The sequence below is a fragment of the Varanus komodoensis genome, unplaced genomic scaffold (assembly GCF_004798865.1).
Source record: "Varanus komodoensis strain SLA01 unplaced genomic scaffold, ASM479886v1 scaffold69, whole genome shotgun sequence".
In the NCBI taxonomy this organism is placed as follows: Eukaryota; Metazoa; Chordata; class Lepidosauria; order Squamata; family Varanidae; genus Varanus; species Varanus komodoensis.
In genome coordinates, this window is record NW_025336334.1 from 1,445,447 (window position 1) to 1,466,477 (window position 21,031).

At 40.4% G+C, this 21,031-nt stretch overlaps 2 protein-coding genes across 12 annotated transcripts in view; both read left to right on the forward strand.

The window, feature by feature from the left end:
• The window catches only part of PARVB (parvin beta), a 65,004-nt gene extending 56,847 nt beyond the window's left edge, over positions 1 to 8,157 (forward strand). For all 3 annotated transcript variants that reach the window (XM_044450818.1, XM_044450820.1, XM_044450819.1), the window contains exons 10-13: positions 1,912 to 1,980; positions 2,936 to 3,037; positions 5,381 to 5,453; positions 7,126 to 8,157. In XM_044450818.1, coding sequence (XP_044306753.1) covers positions 1,912 to 1,980; positions 2,936 to 3,037; positions 5,381 to 5,453; positions 7,126 to 7,202 — 321 coding nt within the window. In that variant the 3' untranslated portion in view covers positions 7,203 to 8,157. The remainder of the gene's footprint in view (positions 1 to 1,911; positions 1,981 to 2,935; positions 3,038 to 5,380; positions 5,454 to 7,125) is intronic.
• PARVG (parvin gamma) overlaps positions 7,181 to 21,031 on the forward strand; it is a 29,057-nt gene continuing 15,206 nt past the window's right edge. Inside the window, exons 1-8 of one of the 9 annotated variants that reach the window (XM_044450813.1) lie at positions 8,023 to 8,143; positions 11,296 to 11,401; positions 12,698 to 12,740; positions 15,934 to 16,018; positions 16,140 to 16,235; positions 16,746 to 16,810; positions 19,661 to 19,763; positions 20,028 to 20,168. In XM_044450813.1, coding sequence (XP_044306748.1) covers positions 16,157 to 16,235; positions 16,746 to 16,810; positions 19,661 to 19,763; positions 20,028 to 20,168 — 388 coding nt within the window. In that variant the 5' untranslated portion in view covers positions 8,023 to 8,143; positions 11,296 to 11,401; positions 12,698 to 12,740; positions 15,934 to 16,018; positions 16,140 to 16,156. The other 8 variants (XM_044450808.1, XM_044450809.1, XM_044450817.1 and 5 more) reach the window with 8 other exon arrangements.

Genomic DNA, 21,031 nt, shown 5'->3' on the forward strand with positions numbered 1-21,031 from the left:
CCCCTTTCCCTGATCTCTCTGCACCATCCGGTTCGAGACAAGACCCGTCGAATTCGAATCCGATGTTTTTGCACCCTGATATTCAGCATATCATCGACTCTGCCTTAAAGCCGTCCACAAGGAAGTCATATAAGGCTAAATGGAAACGTTTTTCCACCTTTGCCGAGTCGCGTTCTTTCTCCCCATTCCTCTCATCTATTGAACAAATTCTTCAGTTCCTCCTGGAATTGCACCATTCCAGAGTGAAGCCGTCATCCATTAAAGTTTATACAGCCGCGATAGCCTACCACTGTGGATTAGTCGACGGATCACCTCTGTTTTCTCATCCTATCCTCAAGAGATTTTTGAGGGGACTATATAATTTTCAATTAGACCGGTTATGCCCACATGGAGCCTTTCTGTAGTTCTGCAGGCCCTTATGAAGGCCCCCTTTGAACCTTTAGCGACAGTGGATCTGCAATTGGTTTCTTGGAAGACGGTGTTTCTTGTAGCTGTCACTTCAGCCCGGAGGGCCAGTGAACTTTGCGCTCTTCGAATAGACCCTCCTTATCTAAACTTTCACAGAGAGAAGGTCGTTTTACGCCTCGACCCATCTTTTTTACCCAAAGTGTCTACACCTTTCCATACAGGACAAGACATTGTGCTGCCTGCTTTTTTCCCGTCACCGTTGACCCCTTTGGAAAGATCATTGCACTCACTTGATGTTCGCCGTTGCTTAGCCTTCTACCGATCGCGGACAGAGTCTATTCACCAATCCAATAAGCTATTCATCAAATATTCTACTAGGAATCAGGGCGATCCAGTCACTCCACAAAGACTTTCTAAGTGGATAGTCCACACTATTGTCTTGTGCTGTCAGTTAGCTAAACTCGAACTTCCCCGAGGCCATTCTGCTAGAGCTATTGCAACCTCATCTGCGTTCGCATCGGAGGTCCCGATTGATGACGTCTGCTGAGCCGCTACTTGGGTGAACCCTTGCACCGTTGCCAGGCACTACCGTCTCGATATTCAGGCTCGACGGGACTGCTCCTTTGGTAGAGCTGTACTCTCCTCTGTTCTTCACTGAGGACACCTTCCCGCCCCCTTGATGGTAAGCTTGTTAATATGCCCATATGTGTGATGCACAGAGGCCACGACGAAGAAAAGCAGGTTGCTTACCTGTAACTGATGTTCTTCGAGTGGCCATCTGTGCAGTCATACAACCCACCCGCTGGCCCTGCTCGGTGTCGGTGAGTGGATGCATTGACAGCTCGGTGTCGATGAGAAAGGCATCTTCGGTACCGACCATCCCCCTTTTTTATGGTACCGACACAAAAAAAAAAAAGATTTAAAATTATTAAGATATCGTATGTTCGGTCGCAAAGACTGAACAAAATGGTGGACGCTCCGCTCTTTATAGGCCACAGGGGGGAGGGGGAGCGGAGCTTTCCGCCAAAAACCGTTAGCTATCAATCTTCCGGCCACAGGCACTGCGCAGGCGCAGTATCCCATATGTGTGACTGCACAGATGGCCACTCGAAGAACATCAGTTACAGGTAAGCAACCTGCTTTTAATGGATGTTATAGAAATGTAATAAATAAATATGAATTAAATTTAGCAAGCCCTCTGAAAGGACCAGGTAGACTTTGTATCAGATATTTTTAGAGGCTTCAAGAACATTTGATTTGCCCATATGAGCATTTATGTGAGGAATGCTTAAACCACTTGCATGGGCTAAAACTGCATTGTATGAAGTTGATTCCACTTCTTTCAAATTCCAAATATAAGAAAAGTGGTAAAGTATACTACATCAGTGTAAGGTTTGAAGTTGGCTTTGCATTGGGAATATGTTACACTCACAGATTTTTTAAAATGTGAAAATTGGTTGGTTTTTTTCATTTCTTTGATTCTTGTGTTCTTGTCCTCTACAGTCCTTGATCACTTTTGTAAACAAACATCTAAATAAGCTTAATTTGGAAGTGACAGAATTGGAAACCCAGGTAAGTGGCATTCATTATGGATGCTGAAGGTTATGCTGCATATTCAGATGCACATAATCATCTGTGTTTGTAAAGTCAAAGAAAGTGTGGGGAATTTCACTGAGCTACTGGGGAAGGGAGGAGCTTTAAGCATTTCCTCACTTGTTTTTCTGGTCAAAATCACCCTCTCCTGTATGCTTCTCCACCCAGATACTTGCTGCTAAAAATATAGGGCCAGATTAAGCCATTCTGTTGTCCTAGGTAAAGATTGTATCTGCCTACTCCCTTCAACACTTTTTCTTCTTTTGAGAGTTTTGCTTCATTGCAGTTCTGCTTCCTGTTCCATACGATATAAGAGGCCACTGAATCAAATGAAAAGCCTGTTAAGTCCAACACTATGTGGCCATCCAAGCAGCTTTGGGAAGCTCACAAGTAGGACTTGAGCACAGTGGCACCTTCCTGCTTGTGTCCCCCAGGAATGGGTGTGCATGGGCTAATGTATAGTCTTCATGACCACTAGCCTCTGAAAGTTTTATTTATTATATTTATACCCCACCATTTTTCTTTCAAGAAACTCAAGGTGGGTTACATAATATTCCTCCTCCTCTCAATCTTATCCTCACAACAATCCTGTGAGATAGATTAGATTAAGAGTCCATGACTGGCCCAAAGTCACTCAGTGAGCTTTGTGGTGGAGTGGGTCTAGAACCCAGTTCTTCCGGATTCCGGTCCAACACTCTTAACCACTACACTACACTGGTACTCTCTCTTAGGCTTCATGATTTTGCTTAAGCCCTTTCAAAGACACTCAAATTGCTGGACATGCAGATGGGTAATTTGGCAAATGGCACTTCGGACAGAGCATAGTTTAAAGAAGCTGTTGCGGCTTGTTTAAACTATGGTGATTGTGTGAACTGGACCCTTGTTTGACTCTTCTTGTGGCCTCATTGGGAGTGACACTGGTACTTCTCTTCAGTTTGCAGATGGTGTTTACCTGGTATTACTGATGGGACTCCTTGAAGACTATTTTGTTCCTCTTCACAATTTCTATTTAACACCTGAAAGTTTTGATCAGAAGGTGGGTGTATGTTTGCAGTATTCTTTGAGCTGTTGTTTTCTATTTTATTTTTATCAGTTTATTATTACATCACATTATATTGCATAATCCTCCCTGTAACGAACATTATGTGAGCAGATTGCAGTTTAAAGAAGAAAATAACTGGAGCAAGACTGAAGTCAAGATTACTGCTGATAATCTGTACTGTTAATATTTCAGAGCTATGTGAGAATATATATTATAAAGCTTAGCTATGAATTTCACCTTATAAAGCCAATTGATCAAGCAGCTAATAAATCCCACTCACTTTATGATGAAGTATTAGCTACTGTGTGTGTATGAGAGAAAGAGAGCCTGTAAAGATATAGTGCCTTGCAGATATAAAATGAAGGAAAATTACAGCCCAAGGGGAATAATGACACTTCATCCCAAAGGTTCTGCTCCAGCAGAATGTATGTGGAGCAGCTGAGTCTCTGTGCCCAGATTTTTATTTCTAAAAGTCTAAGATCCCGTTGTTAGGCTGGGAAACAGGTGAGGGGGCTGAATGCAGACCTCTTGCTCTCTTGCACAAACATCAGGTGGAAGTATTTTGGCTAGTTTCAAAAGGCTACCCATGTGCAACGCTGAAGGTCAGGTAGGCCTGAGGACACATTCAGTTGCCCATCCAGCTAGGGATGGGGTGATGAAACCTGCTTCCATGACTGGATAGCCTCAACTGAAAGGCAGCAAGAACTGTAGAATAGGGACAGCGCGTTGGTCGCAGGCACCCAGGAGGCGTTCCCTGTTCCTTTCAGTCTCTGGGGTAGCCCCCATGGGGCCTTTCAGTGTATGCACCAAAACTGCTGAATCAGACTCAGCTATATGAACATGCCCCAAATGCTGATGCTATAATTTCCACAGAATGGCCAATATAAAGTGCTTATATTCTCAGTATAAAGTTACATGAAGCTATGTATTAATAAATATTATGAACTCATAAGTCAGTTTGCATAGTACTGCTTGAAGTCCCTCATAGAAAATAAAAGAGTTGTCTAGTTGAAGGGATGTTGTGTCGATGGGTGTGTGTGTGTGTGTGTGAAAGAGGGTACAACCCTCATTCATGCAATTTCATCTTTATGTGTTTAAAGATTTATCTATAGCGCTTGAGGCAGCACTCAGCCAATTTATAGAGTCTTTATAAAGCTAATGCTATCCATAGGATTTTGCTTTTGACTAGAAGAGTGAAGATTAAGCAAGAATTGGAAAGAGCAATAAATGCTTTTTGAATGCTGAACTCCCAGGGAGGGGAAGCTTTTGCCTGTTTTTACTGCTCAGCTCACTGAACGATGAGCAGTTTTAATTAAATTCTTCCCCTCCAATGCCAATGTAACATCTCAGGAATTGGTAATTTAAAACTGGGGTGGATGCAGAGCACTCTGAATCAACAGCAGAAAAAGAATGTTTTGCTTGGCATTAGTATAAACCAAAAAGGCAGTAGCTACTTCAAAATTATTCATTGATAACAACTTTGGACCAGATTTTCTGCAATGACATCCTTAACTAGAGTGATTATGCTCTTTGTTTCACTCATTGTACACTCTTCCGGGTATCACAAATCAATCCTGTTTGCTTCTATAGACAAGCTCATGTATCAGTTACTTGACAAGATTGAGTTGGTTCATACATGAGCCTCTTGTGTAGATCAGAAGATGAAGCACATCAGGGCTGCAGCTTTTATAGCTTGTTAGCCAAAGTGTTGTTATGCTTTCAAGACATCTCCAATTTATAGCCACCCTATGAATTTATGTCCTCCACAATTTCCTGTCCTTGACAGCCCCTCTCAGTTCTTGTAAATGTTAGCCACACTAGATGTACACATAACTTTCCCTGTGCTTTCCCCCGACTTCAGACTATGGTGGGGATAGGGATTGAGTGTTTAAAGCGCCCTGTCCATGAAAAGCTAGTTAGCCATTTCCCTGACATACTAACTTTCTATGGTTAGGGTTGTCCTTATGTGTGATCACCACCTCTGATAGGGCCACAGTTCAGCAGAGGCACAACCACAAGACATTTCTGAACATAACATTTCAAAGGTTTCTGAAAATAAGCTTGTGAGTCTCGAGGTTGCTGTGTGTGAAATGAATGGGTTACCTGAATTGATTACAGAAGCTGAAAATGCTCATGTGTGAAATGGAGACCAATGGTGACAACTGTTTTAATATTTTTAAACAATACTGTTCTTGGATGCAGACAATACATTTGCAATCAAGATTGGCTTAAGAATCCAATGGAGATAAAGTCCCTGAGAGGGAAAATGAAGAAAAATCCTTCCTCCTCATTATGTGAATCTAACAGAGGGCTTTCTGTTGGTTGGTTGTTTTGCAGGTTCACAATGTTTCTTTTGCTTTTGAACTGATGCAGGATGGAGGGTTGAAGAAGCCAAAGGCTCGACCAGAAGGTAGTGTGCAGAAGCAACTCTGCCGTTTGTGCGTGCATTGGGTGGGGGAATGGGAGCTGGGAGGATTGGTTCTCCAAAGGGTCATTTCTTTACCACTCTGGTTGTCTTTCTACATTCACATGTTTAGTTCTTAAAATCTTAAGAAACCTGGAGTGTATAATAAAACTGGATTCCTATCTCTCAAACAGTATCACTAGTTGCTTGATCATCTGCCTTTTAACAAATTGATATGCCTTTATTTCAACTTCATTATTAGACAAATCAATGTAACTAGTTCTTTGAGAGACTATTTATTGAAGCCAGTGTAGGATCAATTATAGTTACAAAAGCTACCAGTCACAGTTAGGGGAAAAGTCATTTTTAATGTTTTTCCTTTTCATTCCTTATTCCCTGCTGACAGTCAGATTTCATGGTCTGAAGTTTTTTTTAAAGCATCCAAAAAGCCATGATGAGCCCCCAACAGCTTGCATTTGTAGTTAGAATAGGGGTAGAGAAACAACTTGGTGCTTCCATAGTATCCCAAGGGATACCTGCAGGAGAGGCAGGGAGGGGAGAAAGAAGTCACACTTTATAGTGGCTTGTTGTGTTGGTACCAGGGGGAACAGAAAGCTGTTTTCAGCTCTTGCAGTCTGTTCGATTTATTAACGATACTACAGATAAATTGTCCATGCAAGATTTCAATACCCACTGGTGCTTCTTCATTCTGTCAAGCTGCTCATTTTTCAGGCAAATTGTTTGTTTGTAGGACTCCATCTTTTTCTTTTGCTTATTCCTGCATTAATTATTATAAAATTAAACTTGAATTGTTTGAAATGCAGCCTAGAACCGTCTGGATTAAACCAACACTTGCTGATGTCTAGTATGTCCCCCAGATTGGTCCAAAAACTATGTTCCCCCAATTCTGTCCAAGAACTCCAAAATCCTGGAAAATTTTGAAAACTTCTCTAATGAAAATAAATGAAATTTCATAGGGGAAGACCTTTCTTATCTGTAGATTATCATAAATGTTTTTGCTGAATATGTTAATAGAAGTACTTGTAAAGTCTTTAACTCAGATGGTTCTCCTGAAGATGTAGTTACTATAGTGGAAAAGTGATGTGAATGGTGTAGTTCAGAGAAATTTTATCTTCTGATTATGCAAGTCTTTTCTGATCACCTTTAGCTTCTGCAAAGATAAAAGTTTTCTCCACAGGATAAGAAACTGCAAGTTTTAAATGGGAGCTTTAATTCACCGCCTCCTGAATTCTGTTTTGCCATATAACAATGCCTGAGATTACACAGTGAATGCATGGCTGGATTTAAATTCTGTGTGAAATAATAACAGTTCTTAGATGTAGCTACTGTTTTGCTTTCTGGATCTCAGAGAATGTGCAGAACAAAGGCTGATGAACAAATGTTCAATTTGGCATCTTAATTGGAAGAAATAAACCATGTGAAGCAATACCCTTGAAGTTCTAAAATGGAATATTTTCTCAGATCTGTTTCTCAGATGACGTAAAATGTTCAGATTGCACAAGTTGTTGGAAAAGACAATGTATTAATCTGAAAATGATCTTATCAAGGGAATGCCAAGATTATTTTCTCTTTAAAAAGATTGCCAATAAAAATGTTTTTAGTATTCTAAGACAAGAGCCATTAAAACAATCATGCCCTCTTTTTTTAAATTCCACAGATGTTGTCAACTTGGATCTGAAATCTACCCTAAGGGTTTTGTACAACCTGTTCACCAAATACAAGAATGTTGAGTGATCTGGATCTTCAGAACAGCCTTTTTTAGCGGGAGGGGAGGAAATGTCTTCATTTTCTTCCTCTTGTGTCATATATTGTATTCCCTGATGCATGGTGATATCTCTTCTTCGGTTAGCATTTTTTCAGTGTTACTCTTTATGCTTTGAAATCACTCTGTGTTTTTTAAAATGTAGTTTAATTTCTTGAAATATTTCACATTGTACTTGTTTGCTCTGCAAGATACTGTCTCATGTATGCTACATTCAACAAAAATGTCTTGTTCCATTAGTGGAAAATGCAGTTATGACTTATTTCCATTGATGAGAAGATCTGAATAATTTGCTCATTTCTGAATTCTTCATATCTCACTTCCATCATAAATTCACGAGGTGGCTTTAGGCAAGCCATTGTCAGCCTCAGTTTCCACATCTGCAATACAAAGATTATAACAATACTGACCTCTTTTCAGGGCAGGGTCATTGTAAGATACCTAAGTCATGAACTGCTTTGAATACTCTAAAAGGGTATACAGGCCCTTGGGTAAAATGTAGACCTATAACATCTGGGTATGGGTGTTGGCTGGATGGAATGTGGAGTTTAATTTTAAAAAAATGTGTGCAACTGTGAGAGTAGGAAGTAGTAGTGATCCATTTAGCAAGGGAGAATTCATTCCACCTGTGCATAACACAAACATGAGTCCATCTATTTTTCACCCACATTTCATTATACATCCCAGTTTAAGAATATGTATCCCATCCTTGTTAATTAAGCCACACACAGTTTCATTTATGTATAAGTTTTGTTTCACTGTATTGGTTTGTGTTGAGACTGTGACCTCAGACTCTTCTGTTTAGCTTTTGAAGGCCTCGTCTGTCTTTTTGTGTCATCTTTTTACCATCCAGTATTACTTCCACTGAATACACTGTGAATCTCAAGTGGAGCCGCTGCCTAATTTGAATAAAGTAGGATTTCTTAATCTTTTCTTCTTCTGAAGGGAGATTTGGCTGTCTGGGTTGTTGGTTCTGCTGGGTGAGATGCTGCTTATGCAAATGGGCAAATATGGGCAAATATATCGAAATGTGGGCAAATATATTGAAAATATCTTCCTAAAACGCATGTTTTCAAACTGAGTTTTTGAAACCTATCAGGGTTTCTCAAAAAGGTTGATTTAAAAATAACTCACATAATCCTTGAAAGAAACATTATTTATCACTTGCAAGCTTCCTCAGAAATGTGAAAGGCTGTTTCACTTGGCTGCCGCACAGCTTGCAGTACCTTTACCTGCAGTCCGTTTCTTCTTCTTCAGCAATAAAAACAGCCTTTGCAAATAATTAAACTCCTGCAGCCAAATGGTTGGTTGGTCGGTCAGTTCAACTCAGTATGTGAAATGTAAGTCATTACCATTAATTCTTTGCCCATGTTATTGTATCACCAGATCACAAAGGGTGCTTTTAGATAAGGCTTTTATTGTGCCCCATTCCTGTAATTTTCTGTTGTGCTCTATTCATCATGACAGCATTTGTTCTGCCATGTTTTAGCCTCCTTATGCCTTCACTTTCATGCCCTCCTGAGATATCTTTCCTTGGCTTGTCCATGTGTGTGAGGCTTTAATTCCAACCAAACCATTAGTTTTTCTTCCCTTACACAGCTTGAATTGCAAACTAATTCATTCCTTGAGCAGTTGAACATTCCAATCCCTTGCAATAGCTTAGCTTAGGAGATCCCAAATGTGGACACATTTGGAATTGTGATTGGGTGTTGTGGATACCCTTACAAAATGGTGACCTCTGGGTTTTTGCTCATTTACCAAATGGTTGCCACCATGGATACAGCCAGCACAAAACACAAATTTCCTACAAAGAATATTGGTGAGGCTGAAAGAAATGTCTAAGAACCTAAGTCAGAGATGGGACATGGACACCAAAATACAAAACTACTCTTCTGAACACAGTTTTCTCCTCCAAAGTACATTTAATGGAATTGTCTGTGATGAAACAAGTAGTTTGACTAAGAAACTAGAAGTGGGATCTAAGCCCCAAATACCAAATTGCATATTTGTCTTCACACAGCACAAAATACCTGTTTCACAGATGTCAAACTGATGGTGCTCTAAGAAACACACCCATGATTGCTAGCCCTGAAGGAATTGTGAAGCAACCTCTTTTCCCTTCCTCCTCCCTCTCTGTGTGACAAATTAGGCTGGAAGTGGGTGTTAAATGATCACCACTGTATACATGCCATGAAACAGCTTCAGTATAATTGTTTTCTCTCTCTGCCACTTCTTTTTACCTACTTCCCCTTATCACCCTGACTGCTGAGAGAGGGACAGATGGTTCTTGCTAGGGGTCTGAACTGATCACCTGCTCATAAGGCTCTACCAAGTAAGAGGAGATAGCTACAGAAATACCCAGCTTAGAATTCAGAAGATTGTAATATTTGCAGTGCTGTCCTGTAGTTAGTTGGTAGGCCAAGGTAAGACAGTGCATATTTTATCTGAGCAAAACTTCTGATTTTAAGAAAGCCACTACCAGATGTATGTGGGAAAACCTCCATCTAGACTGTGTGGGAAAGTACTGCACAGATCATGGAGGTTTCATTTCTGTTTTGTGTTAGAGGCCTCTGTCTAGCTGCCTCCTAGGACAACAGCATCCTCACAGAGTACATGTTTGGCATTCAAGAGTTCTTGAGTTCAAGGCTGCCAAGTCCAGCAAGGGTTGGAAAAACTTCTTTCTGAAGCTGTGGAAACTGTTGGCCAGTCAGCATGGACAACACAGGGCTAGGTGGACCATCAGTTTGACTTGGTTATAGTAACAAAGCTTTCTCTGTTGGTATGTTAACAATAATGTCTTCTGCGTTTAGCCACCAGGTGGCAACAAAGACACTTGGAATGTAAAAATATGCACAATTCACTTGAAATCCAAACCCTGTCTAATGAGGGTGCTGATCAATGACACATATGTTACATATCTTGTTATAGTCAAATCAATCATTTGGAGGCAGCAGATACATCATCTCCGCAAATATTTAAGAACAGAGCGGGTTTGGTGGTGGGACTGGGAACTCAGGAAATCTGGATTCTTGTTCCCACTTGGCTGTGCAAGTCACTGGGTGATTTTGGGCCAAAGAATCTTAGTCCAACCTCACAAGGTTGTTGCTGAGAGAATAAAATGGATCTATGTAAGCCGTCTTGGGTTTCTCACAAGAGGAATAAATGCAATATAAAATAATAGTTACCACAATATCGACATGGCCAGATGCTTACATTATCAGTCACTGCCTTATTAGATGAAAAGGTAAGGAATGTTTGGCCAAATTTTGTTAAAAAATAAAATTTAGAATTCAGTTGTATGTTTTTCCAAGTGTCTTGAAAAACAAACCTGGAGACTCAGTAACTGGGAGTGAGCTCAGTGGCACTATTCACTGGACTTGGGAACAAAACCTGGAAGCACTTGGTGATTTAAAAAAATAAAAGAAATTAGATGCTAATTTCTAGATGCTCTCCAGTCAGGATAATTGCCTCTTTTCTCTTGTGTTTTAAAAATTGATTTATGATGTCACTATCAATGTCCTACTCTCTGTTGCTCTGTCCCACAGAAAAAGAGAGCTGACTGGGTGACATGTTGACAAATACGGGCTAACTTATGCCCTGGGGCACACTGTTCCACATTTTCTGATCAAAAAAGGGAATAAAGTCCTCTTTGAGGGATCCATGCTCTGGCAATGCAGGTTGAATGCAACTACCCTCAGTACCCATTGTTAAAAGCCTTTCTCTACATTCATTTGCCCTGCTTTAGACCTCAGAGGGCATACGATAGATAAGAATTGTTTTCTCCAACAAGCACAGAACAGACAAAATACCTCATTCCACCCAGACACAACTAAATCCAGCTACAAGAGTCTTCTGATACTATCCACCCAACTTGCTTCTAAAGCAAGATGTTAGTAAATGATGACAGTAGCACTCCCTCATCTTTTTCTTCTTAAAAAAGTGCTTAATCTCATAATGGCTTTGTGTCTGAATACACTCAGCAAGTTTATTACCTGATTTATGGGAAAGGGATGAAGTGATGAAATAGATGTAGGAAGCTGACTTTGTGTTTCCAAAATTGTGCAGGTGCCCTAAAGGCAAGGGGCAGGAAGGAGGCTGGCATCTCAAGCACCCCACCTGCAGTGGAATATCCCCAAAGGAAAAAACAGGGTCAGGATTTTTTCAGGAACAGGTACCAGCAAACATAAACTGTACCCTGGGAAATGAGGACAATTTAAGACTATGGTGGGGGCACGTATGCCTTAGGCTTTCAGGGTCTATTTTGATTCTTGCTAAAATACTAAGGTACACCAGCATGATGCAAAATATTGGCTCAGGGAATAGGGTCAGTTCTTTCCAATACATCATGAGCTGGTATAAGATTGCTACTTATGCATCACCAAAGAAGAGTACATACATTTGCACCAAATCTGCAAGTTATAGCTAAATAAATATATGCAGAATTAGAAATAATATAGTTTAAATAAAATTAATACATTTCACCAGAGTGAGGAAGACTGATGAAGTGAAATTATGGCTGCTTGTTTTTGTGCTAACTGTGGATGGACAATTTCAAGGCTGTAGGCCTTCCTTAATATGGTTGTCACTAAGGTGCACTTGCACTGGAGTCTGGCCAGCCCATTACACAGATGACCGCTCTCTAAAAATTGGACATGTGGACACCATGCTCAGGCACAAGTGCAAGTCTGCTTCTGATATTCCAGAGATTAGGGTTACTAGCACTTCTTTCTAAAACTAGCCAGCAATGCTGAAGAGAAATATTGCTCCTGTTTGTCATATGAGAAATACTGAAGCTAAGAGAAAATCACTTGGCCCGGCCATATCTGAGATTTTTGTCTTGCTCTGATTAAAGTATGGTGGGGGTGTCAGAAACCATGGCAAGCTACTGAAATTACTCTGCATCCTTCCAGTAGATCTATCAAAGACACCCCTGATTTATGAGAACGCACCAGTTATACAATATCTGAAGAACTGAAGGTACTTTCAGTTTGAAATGTCTCTTACAGGAAGGAAACACTCCAACTTCCTTTCTCTGCCTTCTGTAAACGTAAAGGCAGTATTTCAAAGGCACGACTGGTCCAATCGGAGACAAACATACTGTGTCCTTCAATACAACTCCTTTAAAGATTTTGTTCTGATAGTTTAGGTTAGTGCTTTAAAAGGGATACCATCATCATCCTTCAGTGTTTCAGCATTTATACAATGACAAATCGCTGTGCTTAGAAATGTACAATGGCTGGCTGCTCTCTTTGCCTCTGTGCCCCGCTGGAGGGTGCAACCTTAATGCTGAAAGCACAGAACAAAACCAGGAAGTTGTTCTCAGCTCACTACTGGTTTGCTTTTATTCATACTGTTTGAGCACAGTGGAGATGATTAAATATCTGGGGACATTTAAACATTTTTCTAAAATGTCTTCTGAGCAGCTTACTTCTTGCTATAATTTCTGAACATTTCTCTCCTTCTCTAGCAGGAAACCAAGCAGCTCACGTTTCTTGGTGACATCTGCAAAAGTAAGTGGTTTCAATCTATTTTTCTTTGGCTTGCAGCTAATAAACCACCATGCAGAAAATCCTTCAGTATTTTCTGTGTTCAGCAACAAAAGTACAGCTCAGGGAATATTCTGCAAATTCTTGGCCTAGCTAGCAACCTAATTTAGCTCCTTTCAAGAACTGACAAAACTTATGTTATGGGGGCCATGTGTGCTGTAGTTTTGTGCCAAGCAGAGTTAGCTTTCGCTTTCTAGGTTCTTTCATGGCTTTGCTAGCTAATTAAATAGGTAACCCCTTATTTGTTCTGTCTATCGGATTGAACCCTTTATTCAAGGAGTTCAAAATGGCATTCATAAAGTTTTTCCATTTTATCCCCACAACTGCCTTATGAGGTTGGTTTGAGATGGTAATATTTAACCCAAGTTTACCCTCTAAGCTTTAAAGCTGGGGGGTGGGAATTGTACACATTAACTCTCCTGTCAAAATATACCCACCACCCTTCACTATCTCTCTGTCTTTAAAGATCCACCAAGCTAGACCTTAGAAAAAACAAAGCCATACCTGTCTGCCAGGCTGAGGATAATACTTTGTAAAGTTCTAAAATGTGGATAGGAAGGAAAAACAAAATTGAGAACTGGCTGCAGAAGATTGCTGAAAGGTTGTTAGAGAAACTGATGAAAGAGCTATAGGTGAACAGAGGACAAGTGTAATTTTTGCTTCCTCCCATTATTTATTTATTTTATTTATTAAATTTATAAGTCACCTTATAGGTTTCAGGGAAATATATAATAAAACCAGTATAATAACCCAGTGCCAAAATGAACTATTTTAAAAGCTGTACGGGCAGCAATAATATAAAATTAATTTTAAAAATAAACTAAGTGCCTAACATGTGAAGAGTGGAAATACACAGTTTTAAAATTCAGCATTAAACATCCTTTCAAAAGACCTCAGAGAATAAGAAGGTCCAAACTAGCAAGAAATGCAGGAAGCCCTCACCTGATGCTTCTGTGTTTAATGTCTGGCATCTACAGGGAGCTCCAATTGTTTTCAGAGCAGCAGTAGGTGCTGCAAGGGAGAGTTGTTTTTTTTTTTTTTCCCGAGGCTGCTGGGGTGTTGTCTGCATGTGCTTGTGCTGAGGAGGGAGATCCAGTACTTAGTGCTGCTGTTGCAAGGCCAATATGTGTTGCTGCTGGGGTACAGGTATGTGCTCTTTATGTGCACTTCTGTGGCCCTTGTTGCCCAGTAGACACCTGATGTGGTCCTTTGGATCGAAAAACTTGTGCACGTCTACTGTGAAGCTTTGGATCTCCATGAAGTTTTAAACCTACATGCTTGCCTTCAAGCACTGTCATGGTCTTAACAAGGCAGATCACTGGTTCACAAGGAGAAAGCCTTGGAAATGAAGTAGCTACATTTTACCAGAATTGGGGCACTAATAAAGGAAAATTAAGTCCTGAGTATTAATTGGCTCCAGTTTCCAAGATACAGCTTCAGGTCAAAATTGCATCAAAATAATTCAAAATTACGTGGGGGTGTGCAATTATGCTTCATAACTTTTCTGCAAAATGTGATATAGCAATGAGAATGCTGCCACACCAATCATTATAAATTTATCTTTTTATTGATACCAATAACATAACTTTCCATTCATTTACTGGTTTTTAATTGGGGGAACCTGCAAAAACCATGCAGTCGCTACTATGATTGGTGGGTTCCCTCCACACCATTGGGACTGTGAAAGGCATGGACTTTTTCTTCTTGTTTAGCCAATGACGCAGATGCAACAATAATGAGGGGCCCAACTCTTGTCTTGATCCCCTATTTTGCATATAGGTGGCATGCCTTTTTTACCATTGCTGTCATACTGCACTTTTGAGATGCAAATATAACCTCGCCACAAATGTAGCAGAAGTTATCTGCTTTGTTTACACAGTTTTGAGGCATCTTGGCTTTGGAAGGAAAATATCACACATCTCTTCCTCGGAAATGTTAGGCAATGCCACTTACACAAGCCCCCAGATGTAACTGTATGATGCGTAGATCTGACCAAGACAAATGTACCTTGCAATAAAAGAACAATAAATTACAGTTAGGTAGTAATCTTTAGTCTCAAAGTGAGGCTAAATTTATACACTCCCATGTGGTACCATTTTCATTGTTCTACTGTACTTTTTCGAGAAGTTACGAGGCATCATAATCATCAGAAACCTCCCTCCCTTGTAGACAAATATACTTGCCTGTGCATAAATCTTTATTGTGAAATATCTTGAAAATTTTAGCCACCCAGCATCTTTATAGCCTGTTTTCTAATTCATCTAATCAAAATATGTAAGAATTAGCACATTTTATCTCAGAGGTTGATAATTTTCCAAAGTTTGTCGACCAGTGTAATCTGCACACAAGTATAGCAGCTAGGATGGAGGACTGACAGAATTAGGACAAAGCGACCAAGGATAAGGGCTTCCGTGAGCCACTCTGCCACTTGGTTGGTGCTGTGTGGTGCCCGGAGTGAATGAAGTGTTGTCAAGTGTGCAGCCATGGGACTGTGCCCTGCATCACTCGGTATCTTGAGAGTTAGCACAAGCCAGCACCCACCAGGACTGGTCCTGGACATTCACAGCAGTGGCAGCAGCGTTGCATATATACGAGTATTTCCATCTCCTGTTGAGAGAATGGAACACTGGGCATGTATAAGACCTTGGTGCATGTCTCCATCATAATGCACCTCTAGCTCAGGAGCGAGGAGGCAAGTCTTTTTACACATGGGCTCAATGTCCTTCATATTTTTTTTTTGGGCTTTTTTTTTTGTTACCATCTTTATATTGGGATAAAACAGAACTGGCCATTAGAAAAGCAGCCGCCTTTCAGTACTAAAACGAAAAGGTTAAGAACAAGTTGATTTTTGGGGTACAGCTAGTATCCCTGTTGTAATAAAAGTGTATCTAATGTTTGCTCCTATCCTTGTGCCATATTTATCCTATGTTTCCCAAGACATTTTAGTCTTAATTTAATCCAGATGGTTAATTGCATCATTCCTCTCAATTATTTTCTTACTGTCAACCCTGTTTGTGTGTGTTCCTGTTTGGGTTTGTGGCTATTGTGGTGAAATATATTCTCGCAAGGGTTTTGTTGAGAATTTGTGTCTGTTCTGGTTTGTGAGGTTTGTATGAGAGTCTTTCATCATTCTTACAGCATCTTTTTCCCTCCTTAGTCTGAATCCATGCATAATCAGAAGTTGTTCTGATTCCCATGTTGGTATCAAAAGATAAAGCTCCCCATTGATACATTCACTTCAGGTACTTGGTTACCACCGCTTCTGTATGTTGCTGCCACATAAAGCTGCTCTTTACATTTGCTGTCCATATACATGACCATAATGCTTTGAGGTGAAGTCACACAATGCTCACTCTTTTTTAGGGAAGTACACCAATACAATGGAGCCAGACTTCCTCAATGCCTTTTCAAAGCTTGCTAAAGTGACTCCATTGCCACAAGAGGAGGACTTTGTTCCAGGTATGCAGTTAAGAGTCAGCACCAGAGAGGAACCAACACAATGTTCAAGACTCTTGTTAGTAAAAAAACTTCTCTTGCTCAATGTTGTTTCTAGATGTAATCAGGTCTCTTAAGGAAAGTTTGGACCTACTCCATTTTCAACAGGCACTTTAGAAGTGGTAATATAAATTATAGATTATTTTGAAAGGAGGTTAATGTATTACTCAGTCAAATCAAATTAAGGTGGTTTTATTTTTACTATTTTCTTTTTAAAAATACTTGTAAGAAGAGCTTTCCTTTGTGTTCCCACAAAAAAAGGTTATATTATTTTTTCATTCCCTTGAAATGTCATTTCAGATCTGATCTTCAAGATCTGCTTTCTGCTCTGTTTTCTCCAAGGGAATCCAAAAGTGCAAATAATTTTATTCTATGCACACATCAGCAGTATGTTGAACAAATGGACCTGCATATCAGGACCTGTATTAGTCATGCTGCATAATTGTAACTGGTGTTTGTTTACTTCTGTTTTAGGAGAAAAAAGGAAATTCCTAACTCCAAGTTCTCGAAATGACCCTAAACTGGAAGCTCTGCAAACAGTAATGCATTTTCCTGATTTTAGTTAGCTTATGCTTCTTTTGTACTAACCACATCATACTCAAAGATGAAATTCCAAGTACCTCTGCTGACAGGATACATGGGCAAAATCTTTGTTGGGGACATCAGTACTCCTTCTCGGTTTGAAATCCCTGGTGGCAGTTCATACAGGAGTAATGTACAAGACAGTCCTTCTAATCTAGGGGTTGTCCCCTTCTTATGGACACAAGAGAGGCATTGGTCAGGATCACAGACCACATGATCCCCGACAGGAAGTGAAGGAGCCTGATTAGCTTAATTAATATTATTTGCTTTTAGCTTAACTAACGCCATTTGCTTTTTGTATAACCGCTTGCTTTGGAGAGGAAAAAGGGAAGGCAAAAGAATGTTGATAAAGAGGCAGTGAGTATAGAAAGACCCCCACGCAAGGACTGGCACGCAGTGATCACGCTCCCCCTGTGAAGGTATTGGATGTAGATAAGTGCTGGCACTAGGCCAGGCATGCAGCGGACATGCAGACCCCCACAAGGGGATTGGGTGAAGGTCAGGCAGACCCTGAGAGGGGATTGGGTGAGGGAACAATGGGGGCAAGATTAAGTGGAAAAAGAGAGGAAAAGCAGGAATGTGTGTGTGATGCTGCCTGCCTGCGTGTAGGGAGCAGACACCCGGTGGCTTTGCTCAGCTGAATAAAGAAACTGAATGAATCTCCGCCTGGCTGAACCTCATTGGCACTTGGTTTAGTGGGTCTGTAAGTCACCTGGCTAGCAGGGACACCAACAGAAGCTGCATTTCTAAGGACAATTTCTAGCTGAAGAGGATCCAACAAGGCCTCTCTTTTCAAGTTCTTCCTGCCCCAAAATGTTACATTCCCCTTATTGAATATTTGGGTCTGGGGTTCTGCTTTGAGAGGAGCTGGAAGGGATTGGCAGCACTGATGACATGCTTCACCTGACTTTTTAGTTATGACTTCAAAACCAACTCTATGTGATTAAGCAGGTTTGAAGTTGAACAGTTTTAGTATTGTGTGTGTGTGTAGAAATTTCTGATGGGATTCCTGCTTAGCCTCTTCCCTGACATCTCAACTTCCTATGTTTGTGGAAATGTTTTATATATGGGAATTTTAATTACCATATATGCCAGCATATAAGATAACTCCAATACTGGAAATAGCAAGACAAAATCAGGGGTTATCTTATATGCCAAGTGAAAATTTATCATGTTATATTCATCATTAAAAAGGGGGGATAGACAATAAAGACAATTCTATTTGAAAGCTTGTTTTTATTAATAATCATTTTAAAAAACCTACTTACTGGTGCTGAGGTAGCTCATTCTGCATTGTATCGTGATCCTTGCATGTGGCTGCAGGGCTGGTCCTGAGTTCGGTGCCCACCCCACCTATGCTTCCCACATATGACAAACACCAGAAAAACAGCCCAAAATATTGACCTTGTTTTATATGTGACTTGTCTTATATGCTGGTATATAAAGTATGTGAGCTCCCCGCTCCAGCTCACACATAAATTTACCTTCTTAAGTGAGAAGTAGGCCTTGATCTTTATAAGAGATTGTCATGAAGATTTAGTAATTTGGGGATAGTGGTTTCTTATGATGAAGGCAGGAATTACTTTGTTTGTTACTGTTATATACCTGTGCTGTGCATGAAATCTCTCTAGAACACCTAGATATGCTAAAGTTTGGAAGATGCTGAAATTTTATTGGTAAACTAAAATTATTATTATTCATTTTTATACTAGCCTGTAGCTGAAGCTCTCTGGGCAGTGGACAACAATCCATAAAAACAATGCAGTACAATTCCATAAAATAAAATTATAAATTAAAAAGAGCTAAAACATGCAGCTAAGAATGCTCCTGTAAAAAACACTTGGGATGGGTAATCCCTTCAAGACCCTGGATAGTCATGTAGATCTTTACAAGCCTCAGCAATAGGACAGTCTTAACCTGGTGTTGCATTGACTCTAGATGGCAACGTTTAAAGTTTTATGGCACATAATTTTTGAGTAAACTTGTTTTTGAAACTCTGTATAAATTTTGCCAAAATCCCTCAGTTTGCATGAACTTTTCTTTTTTGCTTTTGCTACTGCAGGGAGTGCCAAAGAGTTAAATAAGGCACTGAAGCACCAGCTATTTGATCTATGGAATAAATTCACAGGACTCCCTCTGGCTTTTGTAAAGGAAAGCTGGGAGAAGAAGCATCCACAGCTTATCAAATTTTCAAGGCATCAGCTGCCACTGAATTTTTAATTGTATTTTCTTCTGCAGAATTTAGTCAAGATTATATTGGAATGTGCTAAGGAAATACCATAAAAATGATGCGAATCTGAGAAACATAGAAACAGAGCGAGTCAGAAGGGGCTCCCGGGCCATCTAGTCTGACCCCCGGCTCCAGCCAGCTCCACTCAAGACGTGCCCACCATGTGCATGTCCAGCCTATCTTTGAACACCCTCACTGATGGGGCCTCAACGACCTCTCGTGGAAGCCCATTCCATACCCTCGTGGTCCTAACTGTTGGGAAGTGCTTCCTGGCATCTAAATGAAACCTAAATGGAGAAGAGAGAACTGAGTTGAATAGAAAAGAGAGAATATACTACAAATGTTAAATGTAGTAAGAGTGAAAAAAGGCATGTGTTTTAAGAGCTACCTGAGGAAACCATTTCCCAGGTTTCCAAACATGGAAGCATATGGCATGCAAGGTTCCATTGCAGTGATATCACTCCAAAGATGCTAGCCTCAGATTAGGTTGGGTTCTTGTTATAGATTGTTGTTATGCATGTGTTCTTTTATATATATTTAAAAGTTAGTTAAATTTAACTAAACAATTTCCCCACAGTTTTTGATCAACTGGATTAACACAACCTTGAAGCATGAGCACATAGTGGTGAAAAGCCTTGAACAAGACCTCTATGATGGGTTAGTACTTCACCATCTCATAGGTAAGCTGTTTTTCTCATAACTGAGAGCCCTAGGTATGCACCCTTGGCCTTTCACATTATTTCAGTAGCTGACCTTTAATTAAATTAAATGCTTATTCATTCATTCATGAAAATCAAGTTCTCATTGCTGGGAGTAAGTTTTATATGTAAATGAAAAGAATATACCATTGCGTCAGAATTTCACAAACAATTTACAGTCATTAAATAAATTTGCTGAGCCAGAAATATGTTCATCCTCTTTTTTGCCTCCTTTTGAAACCCCAGAGAAACTTGGATCGCTCACTCTGGAAGTAGAGAAGTTTGCAATGACAGAACAGAAACAACGACTTAAACTTGCAGTTATTCTGAAAACTGTGAGCCAGTGTTTACAGCTAGAGGAAAGTGAGGTGAAATGGAGCGTGGATGGTATGTACAGATGCAAAACTGCAAGCAGATGTCCCAGAATGATATATACTTTAGTTTTAGAATGTGATGATGTAAAGGAAGAAGCTGCGGTAGATCTGATTAGACCTCAGAGAAGCAAAGTTTTAACACCTGACTTAGCCCTAGTTTAGTGACTGAGTTGGGTACATGTTCACAGGGCAATGCAAAATAACATCACCACTCATACATACATACATACATATATGTATATTTACACACACACTAACATTATGTTGCTGTTAGTTGCAAAGTCGTGTCCAACCCATCACGACCCCATGGACAACGTTCCTCCAGGCCTTCCTGTCCTCCACCATCCCCCAGAGTCCACCTAAGCTCACACCAACTGCTTCAGTGACTGCATCTAGCCACCTCATCCTCTGCCGTCCCCTTCTTTTGCCATCTATTGTTCCCAGCATTAGGCTCTTCTCCAGGGAGTCCTTCCGTCTCATTAGGTGGCCAAAGTATTTGAGTTTCATCTTCAGTATCTGGCCTTCTAAAGAGCAGTCAGGGTTGATCTCTTCTAGGACTGATCGGTTGGATCGCCTTGCTGTCCAAGGGACTCGCAGGAGTTTTCTCCAGCACCACAATTCAAAGGCCTCAATTCTTCGGCGCTCAACCTTCCTCACGATCCAGCTTTCACAGCCATACATTGCAACTGGGAAAACCATAGCCTTGACTATATGAACTTTTGCTGGCAGGGTGATGTCTCTGCTTTTTAGTATGCTGTCTAGATTTGCCATAGCTTTCCTCCCAAGGAGCAAGTGTCTTTTAATTTCTTGGCTGCAGTCCCCGTCTGCAGTGATCTTGGAGCCCAGGAAAATAAAATCTGTCACTACCTCCATTTC